Here is a 25,334-nt window from a genome sequence, read left to right on the forward strand (position 1 = left end):
CCTATACCCTCCCCTCACCCTCCCATCACTACACCTATACCCACCCCTCACCCTCCCATCACTACACCTATACCCACCCCTCACCCTCCCATCACTACACCTATACCCACCCCTCCTCCTCCCATCACTACACCTATACCCACCCCTCACCCTCCCATCACTACACCTATACCCACCCCTCACCCTCCCATCACTACACCTATACCCTCCCCTCACCCTCCCATCACTACACCTATACCCTCCCCTCACCCTCCCATCACTACACCTATACCCACGCCTCCCCCTCCCATCACTACACCTATACCCACCCCTCACCCTCCCATCACTACACCTATACCCACCCCTCACCCTCCCCTCACTACACCTATACCCACCCCTCACCCTCCCCTCACTACACCTATACCCTCCCCTCACCCTCCCATCACTACACCTATACCCACCCCTCACCCTCCCATCACTACACCTATACCCACCCCTCACCCTCCCATCACTACACCTATACCCTCCCCTCACCCTCCCATCACTACACCTATACCCACCCCTCACCCTCCTATCACTACACCTATACCCACCCCTCACCCTCCCATCACTACACCTATACCCACCCCTCACCCTCCCATCACTACACCTATACCCTCCCCTCCCCCTCCTATCACTACACCTATACCCACCCCTCACCCTCCCATCACTACACCTATACCCACCCCTCACCCTCCCATCACTACACCTATACCCTCCCCTCACCCTCCCATCACTACACCTATACCCACCCCTCACCCTCCTATCACTACACCTATACCCTCCCACCACTACACCTATACCCACCCCTCACCCTCCCATCACTACACCTATACCCTCCCCTCACCCTCCCATCACTACACCTATACCCACCCCTCACCCTCCCATCACTACACCTATACCCTCCCCTCACCCTCCTATCACTACACCTATACCCTCCCATCACTACACCTATACCCACCCCTCCCCCTCCCATCACTACACCTATACCCTCCCCTCACTACACCTATACCCTCCCCTCACCCTCCCATCACTACACCTATACCCTCCCCTCACCCTCCCATCACTACACCTATACCCACCCCTCACCCTCCCTCTCTCTCTCTCTGCAGGAGGGCCAGGCAGTGGTAAGGGGACCCAGAGTCTGAAGATAGCAGAGTGCTATGGGTTCCAGTATGTCTCAGTAGGAGAGCTGCTCAGGAAAAAGATGATTCATAACGCCACCAGCAACAGGAAGTGGAGTCTCATCGCCAAGATCATCACCAATGGGGAGCTGGCACCTCAGGTAGTCTCACCCTATTCCATAATCCCTATAAGATCATCACCAATGGGGAGCTGGCACCTCAGGTGTGCTAGTCTCACCCTATTCCATAATCCCTATAAAATCATCACCAATGGGGAGCTGGCACCTCAGGTAGTCTCACCCTATTCCATAATCCCTATAAGATCATCACCAATGGGGAGCTGGCACCTCAGGTAGTCTCACCCTATTCCATAATCCCTATAAAATCATCACCAATGGGGAGCTGGCACCTCAGGTATGCTAGTCTCACCCTATTCCATAATCCCTATAAGATCATCACCAATGGGGAGCTGGCACCTCAGGTATGCTAGTCTCACCCTATTCCATAATCCCTATAAAATCATCACCAATGGGGAGCTGGCACCTCAGGTATGCTAGTCTCACCCTATTCCATAATCCCTATAAGATCATCACCAATGGGGAGCTGGCACCTCAGGTATGCTAGTCTCACCCTATTCCATAATCCCTATAAGATCATCACCAATGGGGAGCTGGCACCTCAGGTAGTCTCACCCTATTCCATAATCCCTATAAGATCATCACCAATGGGGAGCTGGCACCTCAGGTAGTCTCACCCAATGGGGAGCTGGCACCTCAGGTAGTCTCACCCTATTCCATAATCCCTATAAAATCATCACCAATGGGGAGCTGGCACCTCAGGTAGTCTCACCCTATTCCATAATCCCTATAAGATCATCACCAATGGGGAGCTGGCACCTCAGGTAGTCTCACCCTATTCCATAATCCCTATAAGATCATCACCAATGGGGAGCTGGCACCTCAGGTAGTCTCACCCTATTCCATAATCCCTATAAGATCATCACCAATAGGGAGCTGGCACCTCAGGTAGTCTCACCCTATTCCATAATCCCTATAAGATCATCACCAATGGGGAGCTGGCACCTCAGGTATGCTAGTCTCACCCTATTCCATAATCCCTATAAGATCATCACCAATGGGGAGCTGGCACCTCAGGTATGCTAGTCTCACCCTATTCCATAATCCCTATAAGATCATCACCAATGGGGAGCTGGCACCTCAGGTATGCTAGTCTCACCCTATTCCATAATCCCTATAAGATCATCACCAATGGGGAGCTGGCACCTCAGGTATGCTAGTCTCACCCTATTCCATAATCCCTATAAGATCATCACCAATGGGGAGCTGGCACCTCAGGTATGCTAGTCTCACCCTATTCCATAATCCCTATAAGATCATCACCAATGGGGAGCTGGCACCTCAGGTAGTCTCACCCTATTCCATAATCCCTATAAAATCATCACCAATGGGGAGCTGGCACCTCAGGTAGTCTCACCCTATTCCATAATCCCTATAAGATCATCACCAATGGGGAGCTGGCACCTCAGGTAGTCTCACCCTATTCCATAATCCCTATAAGATCATCACCAATGGGGAGCTGGCACCTCAGGTAGTCTCACCCTATTCCATAATCCCTATAAAATCATCACCAATGGGGAGCTGGCACCTCAGGTATGCTAGTCTCACCCTATTCCATAATCCCTATAAGATCATCACCAATGGGGAGCTGGCACCTCAGGTATGCTAGTCTCACCCTATTCCATAATCCCTATAAGATCATCACCAATGGGGAGCTGGCACCTCAGGTAGTCTCACCCTATTCCATAATCCCTATAAGATCATCACCAATGGGGAGCTGGCACCTCAGGTATGCTAGTCTCACCCTATTCCATAATCCCTATAAGATCATCACCAATGGGGAGCTGGCACCTCAGGTATGCTAGTCTCACCCTATTCCATAATCCCTATAAAATCATCACCAATGGGGAGCTGGCACCTCAGGTAGTCTCACCCTATTCCATAATCCCTATAAGATCATCACCAATGGGGAGCTGGCACCTCAGGTATGCTAGTCTCACCCTATTCCATAATCCCTATAAGATCATCACCAATGGGGAGCTGGCACCTCAGGTATGCTAGTCTCACCCTATTCCATAATCCCTATAAAATCATCACCAATGGGGAGCTGGCACCTCAGGTATGCTAGTCTCACCCTATTCCATAATCCCTATTTAGTGCACTACTTTAATCACCCACAGGGAGTTGGACAACTATGAAATGGCACCCTCGTCCCTACATAGTGCACCCTAGTCCCTACATAGTGTGTCCAGTCCCCTAGTCCCTACATAGTGCATCCTAGTCCCTACATAGTGCATCCTAGTCCCTGTGTAGTGTGTCCAGTCCCCTAGACCCTGTGCAATGTATCCAGTCCCCTAGTCCCTGTATCATGTATCCAGTCCCCTAGTCCCTGTATAGTGTATCCAGTCCCCTAGTCCCTGTATCATGTCCAGTCCCCTAATCCCTGTATCATGTGTCCAGTCCCCTAGTCCCTGTGTCACGTATCCAGTCCCCTAGTCCCTGTATAATGTATCCAGTCCCCTAGTCCCTGTGTCATGTATCCAGTCCCCTAGTCCCTGTATAGTGTATCCAGTCCCCTAGTCCCTGTGTCATGTATCCAGTCCCCTAGTCCCTGTATAGTGTCTCCAGTCCCCTAGTCCCTGTATAGTGTGTCCAGTCCCCTAGTCCCTGTATAGTGTGTCCAGTCCCCTAGTCCCTGTATAGTGTATCCAGTCCCCTAGTCCCTGTATAGTGTGTCCAGTCCCCTAGTCCCTGTATCATGTATCCAGTCCCCTTGTCCCTGTATAGTGTATCCAGTCCCCTAGTCCCTGTATAGTGTATCCAGTCCCCTAGTCCCTGTATAGTATCCAGTCCCCTAGTCCCTGTGTAGTGTATCCAGTCCCCTAGTCCCTGTATAATGTGTCCAGTCCCCTAGTCCCTGTATAGTGTATCCAGTCCCCTAGTCCCTGTATAGTGTATCCAGTCCCCTAGTCCCTGTATAATGTGTCCAGTCCCCTAGTCCTTGTATAGTGTATCCAGTCCCCTAGTCCCTGTATAATGTGTCCAGTCCCCTAGTCCCTGTATAATGTGTCCAGTCCCCTAGTCCCTGTATAATGTGTCCAGTCCCCTAGTCCCTGTATAGTGTGTCCAGTCCCCTAGTCCCTGTATAATGTGTCCAGTCCCCTAGTCCCTGTATAGTGTGTCCAGTCCCCTAGTCCCTGTATCATGTGTCCAGTCCCCTAGTCCCTGTATAATGTGTCCAGTCCCCTAGTCCCTGTATAGTGTATCCAGTCCCCTAGTCCCTGTATAGTGCAATACATATGAGCTGTATCCGCAGCTGGGGTTGCTACAGAGAGGATGAGGATTGGGAAGAGGATGAGGAAGATGATGAAGATGACGATGAGGTCAAAGATGAGGTCAAAGAAGGGTGAAGTGTAGTGGAGTTCGTTCAATAAACCAGGCAGGTTGGATGAGTCACTTCTAAGACCTGCCTTGGGACCTGCCTTTAGCTCGACGGGCTAACATTATCTTGATGGGCTAACATTATCTTGATGGGCTAACATTATCTTGATGGGCTAACATTATCGTGATGGGCTAACATTATCTTGATGGGCTAACATTATCGTGATGAGCTAACATTATCTTGATGGGCTAACATTATCTTGATGGGCTAACATTATCTTGATGGGCTAACATTATCGTGATGAGCTAACATTATCTTGATGGGCTAACACTATCTTGATGGGCTAACATGATCTTGATGGGCTAACATTATCCTGATGGGCTAACATTATCTTGATGGGCTAACATTATCTTGATGGGCTAACACTATCTTGATGGGCTAACATTATCTTGATGGGCTAACAGTATCTTGATGGGCTAACAGTATCTTGATGGGCTAACATTATCTTGATGGGCTAACATTATCGCGACGGGCTAACATTATCTTGATGGGCTAACATTATCGTGACGGGCTAACATTACCATGACGGGCTAACATTACCATGACGGGCTAACATTCTCATGATGGGCTAACATTATCGCGACGGGGCTAACATTATCTTGACTGGCTAACATTATCGTGACAGGCTAACATTATCGTGATGAGCTAACATTATCGTGATGGGCTAACACTATCTTGATGGGCTAACATTATCTTGATGGGCTAACATTATCTTGATGGGCTAACATTATCTTGATGGGCTAGCATTATCGCGATGGGCTAACATTATCTTGATGGGCTAACATTATCGTGACGGGCTAACATTACCATGACGGGCTAACATTCTCTTGATGGGCTAACATTATCGCGACGGGCTAACATTATCTTGACAGGCTAACATTATCGTGATGGGCTAACATTATCTTGACTGGCTAACATTATCGTGACAGGCTAACATTATCGTGACGGGCTAACATTATTGTGACGGGCTAACAGTACCATGATGGGCTAACATTACCATGACGGGCTAACAGTATATTGATGGGCTAATATTATCGCGACGGGCTAACATTATCTTGATGGGCTAACATTATCGTGACGGGCTAACATTATTGTGACGGGCTAACATTACTATAACGGGCCAACATTATCGCGACAGGCTAACATTATCTTGATGGGCTAACATTATTGTGACGGGCTAACATTACTATAACGGGCTAACATTATCGCGACGGGCCAACATTATCGCGACAGGCTAACATTATCTTGATGGGCTAACATTATGGTGACGGGCGGCAGGTAGCCTAGTGGTTAGAGTGTGGGTTTCGGTTGCTGGATCGAATCCCTGAGCTGACAAGGTATAAATCTGTCAATCTGCCCCTGAACAAGGCAGTTAACCCATTGTTCCTAGGCCGTCATTGTAAATAAGAACGAATAAAGAAATATTAAAGAAATACATTATCTTGATTGGCTAGATGGGTGGGTGTGGGATTTTTCTCTTCTCGCGTCTCATTACCAACGTCCTGGTTGTCTGCCAGCCATGACTCAGCTGTCAGCTGCTTGAAGAGGCACTCTATCCCCTATCTAGCGCACTACTTTGTTCACTACCCCTATGGACCCTGGTCCATAGTAGTGCGCTAGATAGGGAATATGGTGCCATTTGGGAGGCAGGCTGGGTCCTGTGTGGCCCACTGTGTCTTTATGAGCAACAAACATCCCATTTCCTCGTTCTCACTTAGCTGATAGAACCACGACCTGCTCTGTCCATGCAACTGATTAAGGCTGGTGGAGTGTGTGTGTGTGTGTGTGTGTGTGTGTGTGTGTGTGTGTGTGTGTGTGTGTGTGTGTGTGTGTGTGTGTGTGTGTGTGTGTGTGTGTGTGTGTGTGTGTGTGTGTGTGTGCCAAATCAAATCATATTTTAATTCACATGCTTCATAAACAACAGGTAAATGACGGCGCCTTCACAACGTGGACAACAATAGATGAATAATAACACAAGGAATAAATACACAGTGAATAACTATAACTATATACGGGTTACCAGGACCAAGTCGCTGTGAAGTGGGTACGAGGTAATTGAGATAGATATATAGAGCTATAGGTTCACTATTTAACTAACTATTCATCACTTGGGGGGTAGAAGCTGTTTAGGGTCCTTTGGTTTCCGGACTTGGTGCATTGGCACCGCTTTCCGTAGTTATTTTTAGATTAGATTCTTACTCATGTCCTGTATTTCCACTAAATCATGCATTTTCCCTGTTGATTTGAGCAAACTGTGCCGTAACATTCTACCCCCTCTAGCCAAGTGATGCTAAAACAAGCTGTTAGTCTCTGAATCAACACACAGGACAGTGGAATACCAGGCTATTAGTCTCTGCATCAACACACAGGACAGTGGAATACCAGGCTGTTAGTCTCTGCATCAACACACAGGACAGTGGAATACCAGGCTATTAGTCTCTGCATCAACACACAGGACAGTGGAATACCAGGCTATTAGTCTCTGCATCAACACACAGGACAGTGGAATACCAGGCTATTAGTCTCTGCATCAACACACAGGACAGTGGAATACCAGGCTATTAGTCTCTGCATCAACACACAGGACAGTGGAATACCAGGCTATTAGTCTCTGTATCAACACACAGGACAGTGGAATACCAGGCTATTAGTCTCTGCATCAACACACAGGACAGTGGAATACCAGGCTATTAGTCTCTGCATCAACACACAGGACAGTGGAATACCAGGCTGTTAGTCTCTGCATCAACACACAGGACAGTGGAATACCAGGCTATTAGTCTCTATATCAACACACAGGACAGTGGAATACCAGGCTGTTAGTCTCTGCATCAACACACAGGACAGTGGAATACCAGGCTGTTAGTCTCTGCATCAACACACAGGACAGTGGAATACCAGGCTGTTAGTCTCTGCATCAACACACAGGACAGTGGAATACCAGGCTGTTAGTCTCTGCATCAACACACAGGACAGTGGAATACCAGGCTATTAGTCTCTGCATCAACACACAGGACAGTGGAATACCAGGCTGTTAGTCTCTGCATCAACACACAGGACAGTGGAATCCCAGGCTGTTAGTCTCTGTATCAACACACAGGACAGTGGAATACCAGGCTATTAGTCTCTGCATCAACACACAGGACAGTGGAATACCAGGCTGTTAGTCTCTGCATCAACACACAGGACAGTGGAATATCAGGCTATTAGTCTCTGCATCAACACACAGGACAGTGGAATACCAGGCTGTTAGTCTCTGCATCAACACACAGGACAGTGGAATACCAGGCTGTTAGTCTCTGCATCAACACACAGGACAGTGGAATCCCAGGCTGTTAGTCTCTGCATCAACACACAGGACAGTGGAATCCCAGGCTGTTAGTCTCTGTATCAACACACAGGACAGTGGAATACCAGGCTGTTAGTCTCTGTAGGTTATAGGTTGATTTCTAAACTAGCTCTATGTCCTTACAGGAGACCACCATCACTGAGATTAAGCAGAAGATCATGAAGATTCCAGACGCCAGTGGGATCGTGATTGATGGGTTTCCTCGTGATGTGGGACAGGCGCTTTCTTTTGAGGACCAGGTGAGAAATAGACCTGTGGTATTGCTATACTACTGTATACTACTATACCACTGTAATATATAGCTATACTACTGTATACTACCATGGCACTGTAATATATAGCTGTATTGCTATACTACTGTATACTACTATACCACTGTAATATATAGCTATATTGCTATATTATTGTATGCTACTATACTACTGTAATATATAGCTATACTATTATATACTACTATACCACTGTAATATATAGCTATACTATTATATACTACTATACCACTGTAATATATAGCTATACTACTGTATACTACCATGGCACTGTAATATATAGCTGTATTGCTATACTACTGTATACTACTATGCCACTGTAATATATTGCTATATTATTGTATACTACTATACCACTGTAATATATAGCTATATTGCTATATTACTGTATACTACTATACCACTGTAATATATAGCTATATTGCTATATTACTGTATACTACTATACCACTGTAATATATTGCTATATTACTGTATACTACTATGCCACTGTAATATATTGCTATACCAGACAGGTGTGGTTGGTTGAACACGTCTTCCCACACAGACAGAGTTCCCACTTTATCTGGATAATCCCATATAGAGGATCTACAGATAGTCATACTATCAACAAAGTATCTGTTGATAAGCAAATGCTAAAGCCTAGGTTTGCTCCTAGCAGGACTCCCGTAACGGAAATATCACTGTTTTGTCCCTCATGAGATGCCATAGGAACAACAACAGCCTCAAAATTCCTCAAAATAGTCTGAAATCATTTTAAGATAAATCAATAAATCTGTAATTCATTTTGACCTTTTTTTCAGAGAAGGTCTTAGTGTGCAATTTTACATCTAAGATGTTTGGTGCAGTTTTTCTCGAATAAATAAATCTGCATGAAAATTAGTTGTCTAGCCCACAACTTGTTCCCATTCCCACTAGGAGTAGTACTGTTGACCAATCATCGACGAAGGGGAGTAGACTACTGACCTTCGAACTGCCTCAAGATGTTGTCTGTAGATCCTCTGTTCTCCAGGTCGTTGCTGTAAATGAGAACGTGTTCTCAGTCAATTCACCTGGTAAAATAACGGTAAAATAAAAATACATTAAAACAGGCAACAACAACAAAAACTTGCTGAACACCAAAATGTCGCCATAATATATGCGCAAAATGTTTTGACGCGACATACTTTAGGTTAGGGTTAGAATAAGGGTAGGGCTTTAGGTTAGGGTTAGGGTTAGAATAAGGGTAGGGCTTTAAGGTTAGGGTTAGAATAAGGGTAGGGCTTTAGGTTAGGGTTAGGGTTAGAATAAGGGTAGGGCTTTAAGGTTAGGGTTAGGGTTAGAGTAAGGGTAAGGCTTTAGGTTAGGGTTAGTGTTAGAATAAGGGTAGGGCTTTAGGTTAGGGTTAGGGTTAGAATAAGGGTAGGGCTTTAGGTTAGGGTTAGAATAAGGGTAGGGCTTTAGGTTAGGGTTAGGGTTAGAATAAGGGTAGGGCTTTAAGGTTAGGGTTAGGGTTAGAGTAAGGTTAAGGCTTTAGGTTAGGGTTAGAATAAGGGTAGGGCTTTAGGTTAGGGTTAGGGTTAGAATAAGGGTAGGGCTTTAGGTTAGGGTTAGGGTTAGAATAAGGGTAGGGCTTTAGGTTAGGGTTAGAATAAGGGTAGGGCTTTAGGTTAGGGTTAGGGTTAGAATAAGGGTAGGGCTTTAGGTTAGGGTTAGAATAAGGGTAGGGCTTTAGGTTAGGGTTAGAATAAGGGTAGGGCTTTAGGTTAGGGTTAGGGTTAGAATAAGGGTAGGGCTTTAGGTTAGGGTTAGGGTTAGAATAAGGGTAGGGCTTTTAGGTTAGGGTTAGAATAAGGGTAAGGCTTTAGGTTAGGGTTAGGGTTAGAATAAGGGTAGGGCTTAAGGTTAGGGTTAGGGTTAGAATAAGGGTAGGGCTTTAGGTTAGGGTTAGGGGTTAGAATAAGAGTAGGGCTTTAGGTTAGGGTTAGGGTTAGAATAAGGGTAGGGCTTAAGGTTAGGGTTAGGGTTAGAATAAGGGTAGGACTTTAGGTTAGGGTTAGGGTTAGAATAAGGGTAGGGCTTTAGGTTAGGGTTAGGGTTAGAATAAGGGTAGGGCTTTAGGTTAGGGTTAGGGTTAGAATAAGGGTAGGGCTTTAGGTTAGGGTTAGAATAAGGGTAAGGCTTTAGGTTAGGGTTAGGGTTAGAATAAGGGTAGGGCTTTAGGTTAGGGTTAGGGTTAGAATAAGAGTAGGGCTTTAGGTTAGGGTTAGGGTTAGAATAAGGGTAGGGCTTTAGGTTAGGGTTAGGGTTAGAATAAGGGTAGGGCTTTAGGTTAAGGTTAGGGTTAGAATAAGGGTAGGGCTTTAGGTTAGGGTTAGAATAAGGCTAAGGCTTAAGGTTAGGGTTAGAATAAGGGTAAGGCTTAAGGTTAGGGTTAGGGTTAGAATAAGGGTAAGGCTTAAGGTTAGGGTTAGAATAAGGGTAGGGCTTTAGGTTAAGGTTAGGGTTAGAATAAGGGTAGGGCTTTAGGTTAGGGTTAGGGTTAGAATAAGGGTAAGGCTTAAGGTTAAGGTTAGGGTTAGAATAAGGGTAGGGCTTTAGGTTAGGGTTAGGGTTAGAATAAGGGTAGGGCTTTAGGTTAGGGTTAGAATAAGGGTAGGGCTTTAGGTTAAGGTTAGGGTTAGAATAAGGGTAGGGCTTTAGGTTAGGGTTAGGGTTAGAATAAGGGTAGGGCTTTAGGTTAGGGTTAGAATAAGGGTAGGGCTTTAGGTTAGGGTTAGAATAAGGGTAGGGCTTTAGGTTAGGGTTAGGGTTAGAATAAGGGTAGGGCTTTAGGTTAGGGTTAGGGTTAGAATAAGGGTAGGGCTTTAGGTTGGGATTAGAATAAGGGTTAGGGTTAGGGTTAGACTAAGGGTAGGGCTTTAGGTTAGGGTTAGGGTTAGAATAAGGGTAGGGCTTTAGGTTAAGGTTAGGGTTAGAATAAGGGTAGGGTTTTAGGTTAGGGTTAGGGTTAGAATAAGGGTAGGGATTTAGGCTAGGGTTAGGGTTAGAATAAGGGTAGGGCTTTAGGTTAGGGTTAGGGTTAGAATAAGGGTAGGGCTTTAGGTTAGGGTTAGGGTTAGAATAAGGGTAGGGCTTTAGGTTAGGGTTAGGGTTAGAATAAGGGTAGGGCTTTAGGTTAGGGTTAGGGTTAGAATAAGGGTAGGGCTTTAGGTTAAGGTTAGGGTTAGAATAAGGGTAGGGCTTTAGGTTAGGGTTAGGGTTAGAATAAGGGTAGGGGTTTAGGTTAGGGTTAGGGTTAGAATAAGGGTAGGGCTTTAGGTTAGGGTTAGGGTTGGAATAAGGGTAGGGCTTTAGGTTAGGGTTAGGGTTAGAATAAGGGTAAGGCTTAAGGTTAGGGTTAGAATAAGGGTAGGGCTTTAGGTTAGGGTTAGGGTTAGAATAAGGGTAGGACTTTAGGTTAGGGTTAGGGTTAGAATAAGGGTAGGGCTTTAGGTTAGGGTTAGAATAAGGGTAAGGCTTTAGGTTAGGGTTAGGGTTAGAATAAGGGTAGGGCTTTAGGTTAGGGTTAGGGTTAGAATAAGAGTAGGGCTTTAGGTTAGGGTTAGGGTTAGAATAAGGGTAGGGCTTTAGGTTAGGGTTAGGGTTAGAATAAGGGTAGGGCTTTAGGTTAAGGTTAGGGTTAGAATAAGGGTAGGGCTTTAGGTTTAGGTTAGGGTTAGAATAAGGGTAAGGCTTAAGGTTAGGGTTAGAATAAGGGTAAGGCTTAAGGTTAAGGTTAGGGTTAGAATAAGGGTAGGGCTTTAGGTTAGGGTTAGAATAAGGGTAGGGCTTTAGGTTAAGGTTAGGGTTAGAATAAGGGTAGGGCTTTAGGTTAGGGTTAGGGTTAGAATAAGGGTAAGGCTTAAGGTTAAGGTTAGGGTTAGAATAAGGGTAGGGATTTAGGTTAGGGTTAGGGTTAGAATAAGGGTAGGGCTTTAGGTTAGGGTTAGAATAAGGGTAGGGCTTTAGGTTAAGGTTAGGGTTAGAATAAGGGTAGGGCTTTAGGTTAGGGTTAGGGTTAGAATAAGGGTAGGGCTTTAGGTTAGGGTTAGAATAAGGGTAGGGCTTTAGGTTAGGGTTAGAATAAGGGTAGGGCTTTAGGTTAGGGTTAGGGTTAGAATAAGGGTAGGGCTTTAGGTTAGGGTTAGGGTTAGAATAAGGGTAGGGCTTTAGGTTGGGATTAGAATAAGGGTTAGGGTTAGGGTTAGACTAAGGGTAGGGCTTTAGGTTAGGGTTAGGGTTAGAATAAGGGTAGGGCTTTAGGTTAAGGTTAGGGTTAGAATAAGGGTAGGGTTTTAGGTTAGGGTTAGGGTTAGAATAAGGGTAGGGATTTAGGCTAGGGTTAGGGTTAGAATAAGGGTAGGGCTTTAGGTTAGGGTTAGGGTTAGAATAAGGGTAGGGCTTTAGGTTAGGGTTAGGGTTAGAATAAGGGTAGGGCTTTAGGTTAGGGTTAGGGTTAGAATAAGGGTAGGGCTTTAGGTTAGGGTTAGGGTTAGAATAAGGGTAGGGCTTTAGGTTAAGGTTAGGGTTAGAATAAGGGTAGGGCTTTAGGTTAGGGTTAGGGTTAGAATAAGGGTAGGGGTTTAGGTTAGGGTTAGGGTTAGAATAAGGGTAGGGCTTTAGGTTAGGGTTAGGGTTGGAATAAGGGTAGGGCTTTAGGTTAGGGTTAGGGTTAGAATAAGGGTAAGGCTTAAGGTTAGGGTTAGAATAAGGGTAGGGCTTTAGGTTAGGGTTAGGGTTAGAATAAGGGTAGGACTTTAGGTTAGGGTTAGGGTTAGAATAAGGGTAGGTCTTTAGGTTAGGGTTAGAATAAGGGTAGGGCTTTAGGTTAGGGTTAGAATAAGGGTAGGGCTTTAGGTTAGGGTTAGGGTTAGAATAAGGGTAGGGCTTTAGATTAGGGTTAGAATAAGGGTAGGGCTTTAGGTTAGGGTTAGGGTTAGAATAAGGGTAGGGCTTTAGGTTAGGGTTAGAATAAGGGTAGGGCTTTAGGTTAGGGTTAGGGTTAGAATAAGGGTAGGGCTTTAGGTTAGGGTTAGGCTTAGAATAAGGGTAGGGATTTAGGTTAGGGTTAGGGTTAGAATAAGGGTAGGGCTTTAGGTTAGGGTTAGGGTTAGAATAAGGGTAGGGCTTAAGGTTAGGGTTAGAATAAGGGTAGGGCTTTAGGTTAGTGTTAGAATAAGGGTAGAGCTTAAGGTTAGGTGTGGTGGTTAATTTCTTTATTATCAAATGAGGAGAGACAAACTTATCACACAAGTCAGAGTTATACGTAAACTAAATCTTTAATCACTTATTATTAAGGGAGCAGGTCAATACAGCGCACACATATAAAGTGAATCGATTGAGTGCTCTACGATAATGATGGCTGATCGACGATTCGCAGTCAAATGATTCGTTGAGAGAACTGAGACAAAAGTACAAAGGTATTTTATAGCCAAGATACACCCCTCTCAACCTACATGACAAACAACAGATCTATAGAATGGGTCACAAGGTTAAGATCTGTATGAAAGGTACCTATAATACATAGCAGACAGCATCTGCTGTGTCAATAGTTTTCATTGTATAGAGACCAGTGTCTGGCACTCCGACTCCAAACTGGAACCATCTCTCCCTGGTACGGTATAAAACAGAAACATTAACTCATGCTCTGGAATGCTCTTTAGGTTTAATCACCCAAAAGACATCATAAATCTCCTCTGTCAGTGTTATCTCCCAGAGTACTCTATTCTGTTGCATAACACAACCATTTGATGCAATAAAAGTATTATAACATAATCTTTCAATTTTTCCACCATAATCCCCCATTTTGAGAATCCTCTCAACTTAAACGAAAATTACAGGATTTGCAAACATTCATTCACATGTAGAAAAGGCACATTCTTCATAAACCAAGAAGCATAAAAGCAATAACTCATTGCATGTGTTCCTGCATGTGACCGGGCTGCTATAGCACTGGCTCAGCCTCCTCCCATGAAACGTATCCCATTTCCACCTCCAACTCATGTTCTAAGCATTCTAGCAATTTGTCTGGGAAGGTCATGATACACAGTCACCTGTACGAACCCATGAAGAAAAACAAAAAATGCATACAGTTTATAAGATTCAAAGCTATATTTTCATAGACAGTGAAAATCACATATTTAATGCATAATGCAGTGCATACAACAATGGAGTTTGATAAAATCATATTTAGTTATCTATCACACTCCAATGGATCAGCATGGTGGGAATAACTATTTCCATCCCAGAAACTAAAATGAGCATATCTTGTTAGACAAATCCAGGTAGTGACTCCTAGTTAAAGGACATTTTATTCCATTGGTGCCTAATGAACATGACCCAAGACAAGCATCATGATTCCACTATTTATAAGGCAATGCCTATAGATCAAATAGATTAGGATCAATTTCACTCTCCAGGTCAGAGTTCACCCTCTCCATTCACCAGGGCATGCTGAGAATAGTGTCAACATCTTTAGTACACAACAACAATCAAAATACTCAATCCATAATACATTAATTGCTTCACTCATATAGTTATTAACATACTAAACTCAAATCAATCCTTCAGTTTTAGAAAACATTCAGTTTCCAAATCATAATCACAACCCAATTAATTATCCAACCAAAATGTAGAATGACAATGCTCAGTGATTCAAATTGGTCTTATCACTCAAAGTAATAAAAAAACTCAATTTAACACACATCAACATTGTCAGAATGTACATTCATATTAACATCCAGTATAATTATCCTATAGTTCTACTATTATTAACTTTTTTTATCACGATTATAATACAGATCAGTATCAATGCATTCGTAATCCAAATTATTATATTTTATTTGTTTATTTTATTTGTGTTGCTATAATTTGATGTGTAGACCTCTACAATCAACCTGATACACCAAAAGTCTAAAACACTTCTGGGCAGTTGACAACCCCCTCTTTCAGGCACTGATTCTTCTGGCGTCCTTTTCGTTCTTCTTCAGATAGCTTTACAGTTCAAAGTGGATGGCCCATGATAATGTCCCAATTTCAACGTCTCACCTGAGCCGCCGCCACCTTTACCACCCATTATGTCTTGTCCATTCGTCAACCAGTGTACCAGCCACATAGGAGAAGTTTGGAACAGATTTCTCCCCATGCTCACTCCACGTGGACTCCTGTCACACTCTTGAGAGAAAAGACATGAGGGAAAAGCAGTCGATAGCTCTGATTGGACGCTGCATACAGGTTGCTGGCTCAGGACTCAGACCTCTCGGTAGAAGTGGTGCGGACAGGGCCGTATTCAACGTCTTTGTCACTCTTCTTCAGCCAATTAGAAGGGGTTTTGAGGTACACACGCTGTTCGGTCCGATTATCTCTTCCATGCATTAAGACAACGTCAGATGTCACTTTTCATGATAACCTCGAAAGAACAGATCAGAACAACAGTTTAGTTCAGTTCATAAAACTATATGATAAATGATTACTTTTAACAATTATTCTTAATGCAAATGTCTAAACATGTGTCAAAGAGAATATCCACACATTCTATTGAAACTATTATTTCTAATTGGCTTAAACTCCCCATCACACGGTTAACTCCATCGTAGAGCCCCAGGATCAGGAAGTTAAACCTATAACCCATCGGGAATAGAACAGAACAAACAACACAACATTCACATATCACTCAAGGTGGGTAAACTTCAATCCAAAACCTCAGAGGACTGTTCCCTCCCCCGTTTTTGACACATAACTCTCCATGAGAGTAATGTGTAAAAAAAAACAAAAAAAAACACTACTACTGGTCAAAAAATAAAACAAAATTTCAAAGAACAAAATAAAAAATAAAATCACTACTCTTAAGAACTCCATAAAGAAAACGAATTGTACCCATATGACCTTTAGATCAGTATTACAAATGACCATACATTCATTATCCAAATAGCTTCCCAATGAGGGTGATCAAACCACACTGGAAAGTCATGACAGAGGTCAGAGGTCATAGAAACCCTTTAAATAAGTGTTTCTTACTATATTAGACAAATGAATGGAAAACAGTCAAACATTTCATACATGTCGTATCCCAGGTTTCCAGAACATTCCTTTATCAAAAGAATTCACGTGTTTAATTAAAACTCTGAAAATAAAAACTTCTGACAATTCCATGTGTGTGCCCCTTTAAGATACCGGGGCACTAAGACAAATGGAAAACTCACTAAACCCAAAGGAAATAGAAAACACAAATCAAACACAGTATTTTTAAAAACACCAACAAATAGTCATAACAAGTGTGTTGTGTGTAGGATATTTGCAAACCTTAAGGTCAAAACAAACCCCCCAAAAAACGTCCAGGCGTTATTTAATTTGGTAGTTTACGGCCTTAATCTCACTCACTCTCCCCAAAACCATAGCCCGGGGAAACATTTCAAAGAGAGACAATGAAACCACCATTTTCCCAGAAAAAAAAAAACACAAAACACTTTGTTAGCATTCGTTATACTACACCGATACAGCAAAACAAAAGTTTTAACTACAAACAAAACCTGATAATAATGATAAATCCACCGTACTCCCTCAAATCATTAATCATTAGTTTGAATCTACCTCAATGTTTATGTATGCTTAATTTAGCATGCGCTACCCTTAGACACAATTATCCTGGTATCGTTACTAGACCAATGTCCAACAGATATAAGGGTAGGGCTTAAGGTTAGGGTAACAGATATAAGGGTAGGGCTTAAGGTTAGGGTAACAGATATAAGGGTAGGGCTTAAGGGTAGGGCTTAAGGTTAGGGTAAGTGGATAGTTAGTTGAAATGTTGCAGACAGTTATTGAACATATCTGAACATCTACTAATCAGCTGCCAACCGTACTTGGGACCAGATAAACCAGATGCTGCTGGAGCTGTTCAAATCCACCAGACCTTGTTTCACCCCAATCAAGCTGGAGATCAGCTGTTCAAGTGAACACACACACACACACACACACACACACACACACACACACACACACACACACACACACACACACACACACACACACACACACACACACACACACACACACACACACAGTGAAAACACACAGTGAACACACACACACACACACACACACAGTGAACACACAGTGAACACACACACACACACAGTGAACACACACACACACGCACACACAGTGAACACACACACACACACACACACACACAGTGAACACACACACACAGTGAAAACACACAGTGGACACACACATGCACACACAGTGAACACACACACAGACACACACACACAGTGTCGCTCTGCTGTTTCTCAGAACTCTCTGAACACAAAAAACGGAACTCTCAACACACAAACACAACATTCCGGCTCAATGTTGGCGAGTGTTGTCACTGGCCGACCAGGGGCTGTTAACGGAGATTGCTGCTTCACAGCTGAGTGGCCGATGAGAGCGATATGGGTAGAATGCATCTAGATGTTGAAGGTGTTTATTGTGTGTGATGGCGGGATGCACTCATTATCACATTAGAGCTCACTTAGCGTTTATCTGCTTTTAGACAATACTCACCATATCCATAATGCTGAATGAATTAAACATGGACTAAATAGGAGATAGAGAAGATAGACAGATAGAGGAGATGGACAGATAGAGGAGATGGACAGATAGAGGAGGTAGACAGATAGAGGAGATGGACAGATAGAGGAGATATAGGAGATGGAGGAGATGGACAGATAGAGGAGATATAGGAGATAGACAAATAGAGGAGATGGACAGATAGAGGAGATGGACAGATAGAGGAGATATAGGAGATAGAGGAGATGGACAGATAGAGGAGATATAGGAGATAGACAAATAGAGGAGATGGACAAATAGAGGAGATGGACAAATAGAGGAGATGGACAAATAGAGGAGATGGACAGATAGAGGAGATGGACAGAGAGGGGATAGAGGAGATGGACAGATAGAGGAGATGGACAGATAGAGGAGATGGACAGATAGAGGAGATGGACAGATAGAGGAGATAGACAGATAGAGGAGGTAGACAGATAGAGGAGATGGACAGAGAGGGGATAGAGGAGATGGACAGATAGAGGAGATGGACAGATAGAGGAGATGGACAGATAGAGGAGATGGACAGATAGAGGAGGTAGAAAGATAGAGGAGGTAGACAGATAGAGGAGATGGACAGATAGAGGAGATGGACAGATAGAGGAGATGGACAGATAGAGGAGATGGACAGATAGAGGAGATGGACAGATAGAGGAGGTAGACAGATAGAGGAGATGGACAGATAGAGGAGGTAGACAGATAGAGGAGATGGACAGATAGAGGAGATAGAGGGGATACATAGTAGATAGAGGAGATACATAGAAGATAGAGGGGATAGAGGAGATACATAGAAGATAGAGGAGGTAGACAGATAGAGGAGATCGAGGAGATAGACCGATACAATGCCTTGCAAAAGTATTCATCCCCCTTGGTGTTTTTCCTATTTTGTTGCATTACAACCTGTAATGTAAATACATTTTATTTGGATTTCATGTAATAGATATACACAAAATAGTCCAAAAGTGAAATGAAAAAAATTACTTGTTTCAAAAAGTAAAAAAAAACAGAAAAGTGGAGCGTGCATTTGTATTCACCCCCTTTACAATGACGCCCCTGAATAAGATGTAGTGCAACCAATTACCTTCAGAAGTCACATAATTAGTTAAATAAAGTCCACTTGTGTGTAATCTAAGTGTCACATGATCTGTCACATGATCTCAGTATATATACACGCCTGTTCTGAAAGGCCCCAGAGTCTGCAACACCACCAAGCAAGCGGCACCATGAAGACCAAGGAGCTCTCAAAACAGGTCAGGGACAAAGTTGTGGAGAAGTACAGATCAGGGTTGGGTTATAAAAAAATATCAGAAACTTTGAACATCCCACGGAGCACCATTAAATCCATTATTAAAAAATGGAAAGAATATGGCACCACAACAAACCTGCCAAGAGAGGGCCGCCCACCAAAACTCACGGACCAGGCAAGGAGGGCATTAATCAGAGAGGCAACAAAGAGACCAAATATAACCCTGAAGGAGCTGCAAAGCTCCACAGCGGAGATTGGAGTATCTGTCCATAGGACCACTTTAAGCCGTACACTCCACAGAGCTGGGCTTTACGGAAGAGTGGCCAGAAAAAAGCCATTGCTTAAAGAAAAAAATAAGCAAACATGTTTGGTGTTCGCCAAAAGGCATGTGGGACACTCCCCAAACATATGGAAGAAGGTACTCTGGTCAGATGAGACAAAAATTGAGCTTTTTGGCCATTAAGGAAAACGCTATGTCTGGCGCAAACCCAACACCTCTCATCACCACGAGAACACCATCATGGTGGTGGCAGTATCATGCTGTGGGGATGTTTTTCAACGGCAGGGAATGGGAAACTGGTCAGAATTGAAGGAATGATGGATGCCGCTAATACGGGGAAATTCTTGAGGGAAACCTGTTTCATTCTTCCAGAGATTTGAGACTGGGACGGAGGTTCACCTTCCAGCAGGACAATGACCCTAAGCATACTGCTAAAGCAACACTTGAGGCGTTTAAGGGGAAACATTTAAATGTCTTGGAATGGCCTAGTCAAAGCACAAACCTCAATCCAATTGAGAATCTGTGGTATGACTTAAAGATTACTGTACACCAGCGGAACCCATCCAACTTGAAGGAGCTGGAGCAGTTTTGCCTTGAGCTTATGGAGACATACCCCAAAAGACTTGCAGCTGTAATTGCTGCAAAAGGTGTCTCTACAAAGTATTGACTTTGGGGGGGGGTGAATAGTTTGAGCTGTGTGCTGATTGGTTGCAGTTTGTTTTGCTTAATAAGAAATCATTTCCAATCAACCTTCTTGTTTTGTTCAATATGTAAATGTCCTGGTAAACCGACCAATCTGCTCAGCCTGGCCTCAGAGCCATACAAACATGCTCTACATATTTCAGAGCACCTCCAAGACGTTATGGTCTAGTTACTGTAGACAGAAACTAAAGTATGGGAGGTGTCGTGTCTTTGGCTATGCCGGATTAAGTGATATGACATACTATTCTATAAAATAATTTCTCTGTAATTAATATTACCTGATTAAGCTAATCAGGTAGATAATTAACTAGAAAGTCGGGGCACCACGAAATAATGTTTATAGAGCTGTTATCTTCCGAATAAACTCTTAAAGACCTAGTAATATTTTACATCAGTAGCAGTCAATATTTAATCGTCACCTTATTTCAGTCTCATCTGAAAGTTATAAATTCTTGGTTATCTTCACAAACCCTGGCTAACAAGTTGAATCAGAAATACAGAATTTGGTTTAATCATTTATTTACTAAATACCTAAATAATCACACAGAATTACACATACACAGAATGTATCATATATTACAAATTATGTCATAAAGGAAAACGTTCCTAGCGGACGGAACAGATATGACAGCTGGTTACACACAGAGGGGGGGGTGGGTTTGAGTGAAAGAGCGGGAAGACTGAGGAACAAAAAGGTTTTATGTGCCTCTATCGGGCCGTAGGCAGCTATGCTATCGTAAATACAGTATCTTATGCATTCTAAATAACCACCCATTTGAAAAAGGAGAATGCAATAAATATTTACTCTGAGCTGCGCTTCGGTAGATTGTTCGTAGATGGGAGACCGGGTGGTCCAGCATGGATATCTGGTCCTCTGAAGAATGTCTCTGGTGGTAAACTGGATACATTGTAGTATCGTTGTGTGTGTTAGACTGGAAACGTCGTCCGTCCTTTCCTAGCCCACATTTACAGCCGACTGCTGCTAACTCAATGGCTAGGAGGTATCACTTCTGGAGTGAATAAGAGTTCAAAGTTCATACCAAGTTGCCATACTTTTAAGCTCATGCTACATTCTGGCTGGTATAGTCGTGTTGACCATCATTTTCACGTTGAAATTCGATGCTAATTTCATTACGTTATTCTCTGAGCCCTTTTAACGTAGGACCGTCGCCCTAACATTCTCGGAACAGAAAGATACATTTTCGTCAAGGGGCTTATATAGGAGAGTAGAGAGGGCCGTGTTTCATAGTTTACAACCCATGTCCTCTGAGTGAGCAGAGTGGTGTTCTTCTGACAAACCGATCTCTCATTAAGAAGCTAAAAATTACATTTCATCTTTTCACAAATAGTTTCATATTTAAACATTTAAATTGCACAACAATTCCATGTGAATCTGATAACTAGAATGTGTAGACTTTCCAAGATACAGTTTTTGTCTTATCATAAGTAATCATGTCTCAGACGCCAACTGATCTGACATCGTATTCATTAAGTACCAACACATATTTTCAACTGGTTCAGTTTCCCACCTTTTGATGTTCCCAGACTCTCCATGTTAACAAAGGGATTTTCAATAGTCACATCGGTAGAGTAGAGAGAGGAAAAAGGGAAAGGTATTTAATTAAGGGGGTCATAAACCTCCCCCCTCAGGCCAACGTCATGAGAAGTTGGTTGGTAGGTCTGGGAATTGCCGGGGACCTAACGATACAATATTATGCCGATACTTAGGTGTGGATGTATTGCGATTCCATACTGTGATTTTATTGTGATATGACGTTCCAAGCATATTGCTCATTAACTGTCTGCTGCAGAAGGACAAGGTAGAGCATGAGGAAATTAGTTTGGATCAGTCATGGAAATAAAAGAGCTGTAAACATGCTCATTATTTAAAAAGAAGATGGAGAGCTACAAGATGAGTTTTGGTGCAGGTATAGCCAACTAGTGCCAGCCAATGCTACCTAGCAAACATCAATAGTTGGAGTCAAAGAGTCATTAGTCTGACTCTGTCTGGCTGCTTCAGCAGTGAACAAAGAGTGCAATCTCCCCCATCTCCTCCTCCTCTCCTCCTCCCATCTTTGCTTCCTCTCCTTCTCTCCTCCTCTTCTCCTCTCCTCTCCTCCTCCTCTCCCTCATCTTGTCCTCCTCCTTCCTTATTTCACACATATTACTGAGGAGTGTGTAGACAGTGTGTGTGTGTGTGTGTGTGTGTGTGTGTGTGTGTGTGTGTGTGTGTGTGTGTGTGTGTGTGTGTGTGTGTGTGTGTGTGTGTGTGTGTGTGTGTGTGTGTGTGTGTGTGTGTGTGTGTGTGTGTGTGTGTGTGTGTGCGTGCGTTCATGCGTGTGTGTGTGTGTGTGTGTGTGTGTGTGTACACCAAGGCTCTGGTCCAGTGGATGGCAGATCGATGGACAGATGGACTGTGTGTGTGTGTGTGTGTGTGTGTGTGTGTGTGTACACCAAGGCTCTGGTCCAGGGGATGGCAGATCGATGGACAGATGGAGTGTGTGTGTGTGTGTGTGTGTGTGTGTGTGTGTGTGTGTGTACACCAAGGCTCTGGTCCAGGGGATGGCAGATCGATGGACAGATGGACTGTGTGTGTGTGTGTACACCAAGGCTCTGGTCCAGTGGATGGCAGATCGATGGACAGATGGACTGTGTGTGTGTGTGTGTGTGTGTGTGTGTGTGTGTGTGTGTGTGTGTGTGTGTGTGTGTGTGTGTGTGTGTGTGTGTGTGTGTGTGTGTGTGTGTGTGTGTGTGTGTGTGTGTGTGTGTGTGTGTGTGTGTGTGTGTACACCAAGGCTCTGGTCCAGTGGATGGCAGATCGATGGACTGTGTGTGTGTGTGTGTGTGTGTGTGTGTGTGTGTGTGTGTGTGTGTGTGTGTGCGTGTGCGCGTGCGCGTGCGTGTGTGTGTGAGGTCTAATGAAGTATCTAAAGGGTTGTGTGTTTCTTTTTTCTCAGAATGTTCTATATGTTCTAGAACGTTCCTCAAAACAACAAAATATTTGTGCTAAGACAAAAAAAAAGAACAGAAAGAAAATGGTGTGTCTCAACCTTCTTTGTTGGTCCATAAGACTTCATCCACATCACATGTTGTCTTGAGCTCGGCAGCACGGAAAGTATGGCCTGGAGTGCCGTATGCAGGCCTGGTATGACCCCTGATCCATGTCTCCACAAGCCTCCTCCAGTGCCTGTAGAAGGTCTACGCGTTGGTGGGGCTGGCGATCATACGCCATGCAGAGAAGAATTCTTCAATAGGATTCAAGAACGGAGAGTATTGGGGGGGAGGGGGGGGGGGGGGAAGATATTGAGTGCGATGAAAAGTGGGTGATCTGTGAACCAATTGCGGACCACAGCAGCCCGGTGGAAACTAACATTGTCCCAGATGATAACGTACCTGGGCTGCTCTGACCCCTGGTCATTAGGGATTCGTCTGTTGCGGAGGGTGTCCAGAAATGTGATAATGTGTGCATTGGCTGTATGGGCCTGTTGTATGGGCCTGTTGTATGGGCCTGTTGTATGGGCCTGTTGTATGGGCCTGTTGTATGGGCCTGTTGTATGGGCCTGTTGTACGGGCCTGTTGTACGGGCCTGTTGTACGGGCCTGTTGTACGGGCCTGTTGTACGGGCCTGTTGTACGGGCCTGTTGTCTGGGTCTGTTGTATGGGCCTGTTGTATGGGCCTGTTGTATGGGTCTGTTGTACGGGCCTGTTGTATGGGCCTGTTGTATGGGCCTGTTGTATGGGCCTGTTGTATGGGCCTGTTGTATGGGCCTGTTGTATGGGTCTGTTGTATGGGCCTGTTGTACGGGTCTGTTGTACGGGTCTGTTGTACGGGTCTGTTGTACGGGTCTGTTGTACGGGCCTGTTGTACGGGTCTGTTGTACGGGCCTGTTGTACGGGCCTGTTGTCTGGGTCTGTTGTCTGGGTCTGTTGTATGGGCCTGTTGTATGGGTCTGTTGTATGGGTCTGTTGTACGGGCCTGTTGTACGGGCCTGTTGTACGGGCCTGTTGTATGGGCCTGTTGTACGGGTCTGTTGTACGGGCCTGTTGTACGGGCCTGTTTTACGGGCCTGTTGTACGGGCCTGTTGTACGGGCCTGTTGTACGGGCCTGTTGTACGGGTCTGTTGTACGGGTCTGTTGTACGGGCCTGTTGTACGGGCCTGTTGTACGGGCCTGTTGTACGGGCCTGTTGTACGGGTCTGTTGTACGGGCCTGTTGTACGGGTCTGTTGTACGGGCCTGTTGTCTGGGTCTGTTGTACGGGTCTAGGATGATGGTGAAGGACGCCGCTTTGACTAATAGCTGCACACAGTGTTATGTGGCCACCTGAGATGGTGATGATGGCGTCCGATGATACTTCCGCCGCGGCCCCTTGTTTTTGCAAGGTTGAAGCCTGCCTCGTCCACATATATTAGCTCACGATGCGCTGCATCTGCTTCTAGCTCCATGACTCTCTGAAAGAGACAAGACAAGACAGTGTAGCACAGTAGGAAAAGACAGGGATCAGTCAACATGATGTAGGAAACGACAGGGATCAGTCAACATGATGTAGGAAACGACAGGGATCAGTCAACATGATGTAGGAAATGACAGGGATCAGTCAACATGATGTAGGAAAAGACAGGGATCAGTCAACATGATGTAGGAAACGACAGGGATCAGTCAACATGATGTAAGAAAAGACAGGGATCAGTCAACATGATGTAGGACAGTAGGAAAAGACAGGGATCAGTCAACATGATGTAGTACAGTAGGAAAAGACAGGGATCAGTCAATATGATGTAGGAAAAGACAGGGATCAGTCAACATGATGTAGGAAAAGACAGGGATCAGTCAACATGATGTAGGAAACGACAGGGATCAGTCAACATGATGTAGGAAAAGACAGGGATCAGTCAACATGATGTAGGACAGTAGGAAAAGACAGGGATCAGTCAACATGATGTAGGAAGAGACAGGGATCAGGCAACATGATGTAGGACAGTAGGAAAAGACAGGGATCAGTCAACATGATGTAGGAAGAGACAGGGATCAGGCAACATGATGTAGGACAGTAGGAAAAGACAGGGATCAGTCAACATGATGTAGGAAAAGACAGGGATCAGTCAACATGATGTAGGACAGTAGGAAAAGACAGGGATCAGCCAATATGATGTAGGAAAAGACAGGGACCAGTCAACATGATGTAGGAAAAGACAGGGATCAGTCAACATGATGTAGG

General features: G+C 44.3%; 1 protein-coding gene across 1 annotated transcript in view; it reads left to right on the plus strand.

The window, feature by feature from the left end:
- LOC120024923 (adenylate kinase isoenzyme 5-like) overlaps positions 1-25,334 on the plus strand; it is a gene marked incomplete at its 3' end in the record, with an annotated part of 84,951 nt that overhangs the window by 16,118 nt on the left and 43,499 nt on the right. Inside the window, exons 4-5 of the mRNA XM_038969291.1 lie at positions 1,131-1,303; positions 8,136-8,249. Coding sequence (XP_038825219.1) covers positions 1,131-1,303; positions 8,136-8,249 — 287 coding nt within the window. The remainder of the gene's footprint in view (positions 1-1,130; positions 1,304-8,135; positions 8,250-25,334) is intronic.

The sequence above is a fragment of the Salvelinus namaycush genome, chromosome 30 (genome assembly GCF_016432855.1).
Source record: "Salvelinus namaycush isolate Seneca chromosome 30, SaNama_1.0, whole genome shotgun sequence".
Classification (NCBI taxonomy): domain Eukaryota; kingdom Metazoa; phylum Chordata; class Actinopteri; order Salmoniformes; family Salmonidae; genus Salvelinus; species Salvelinus namaycush.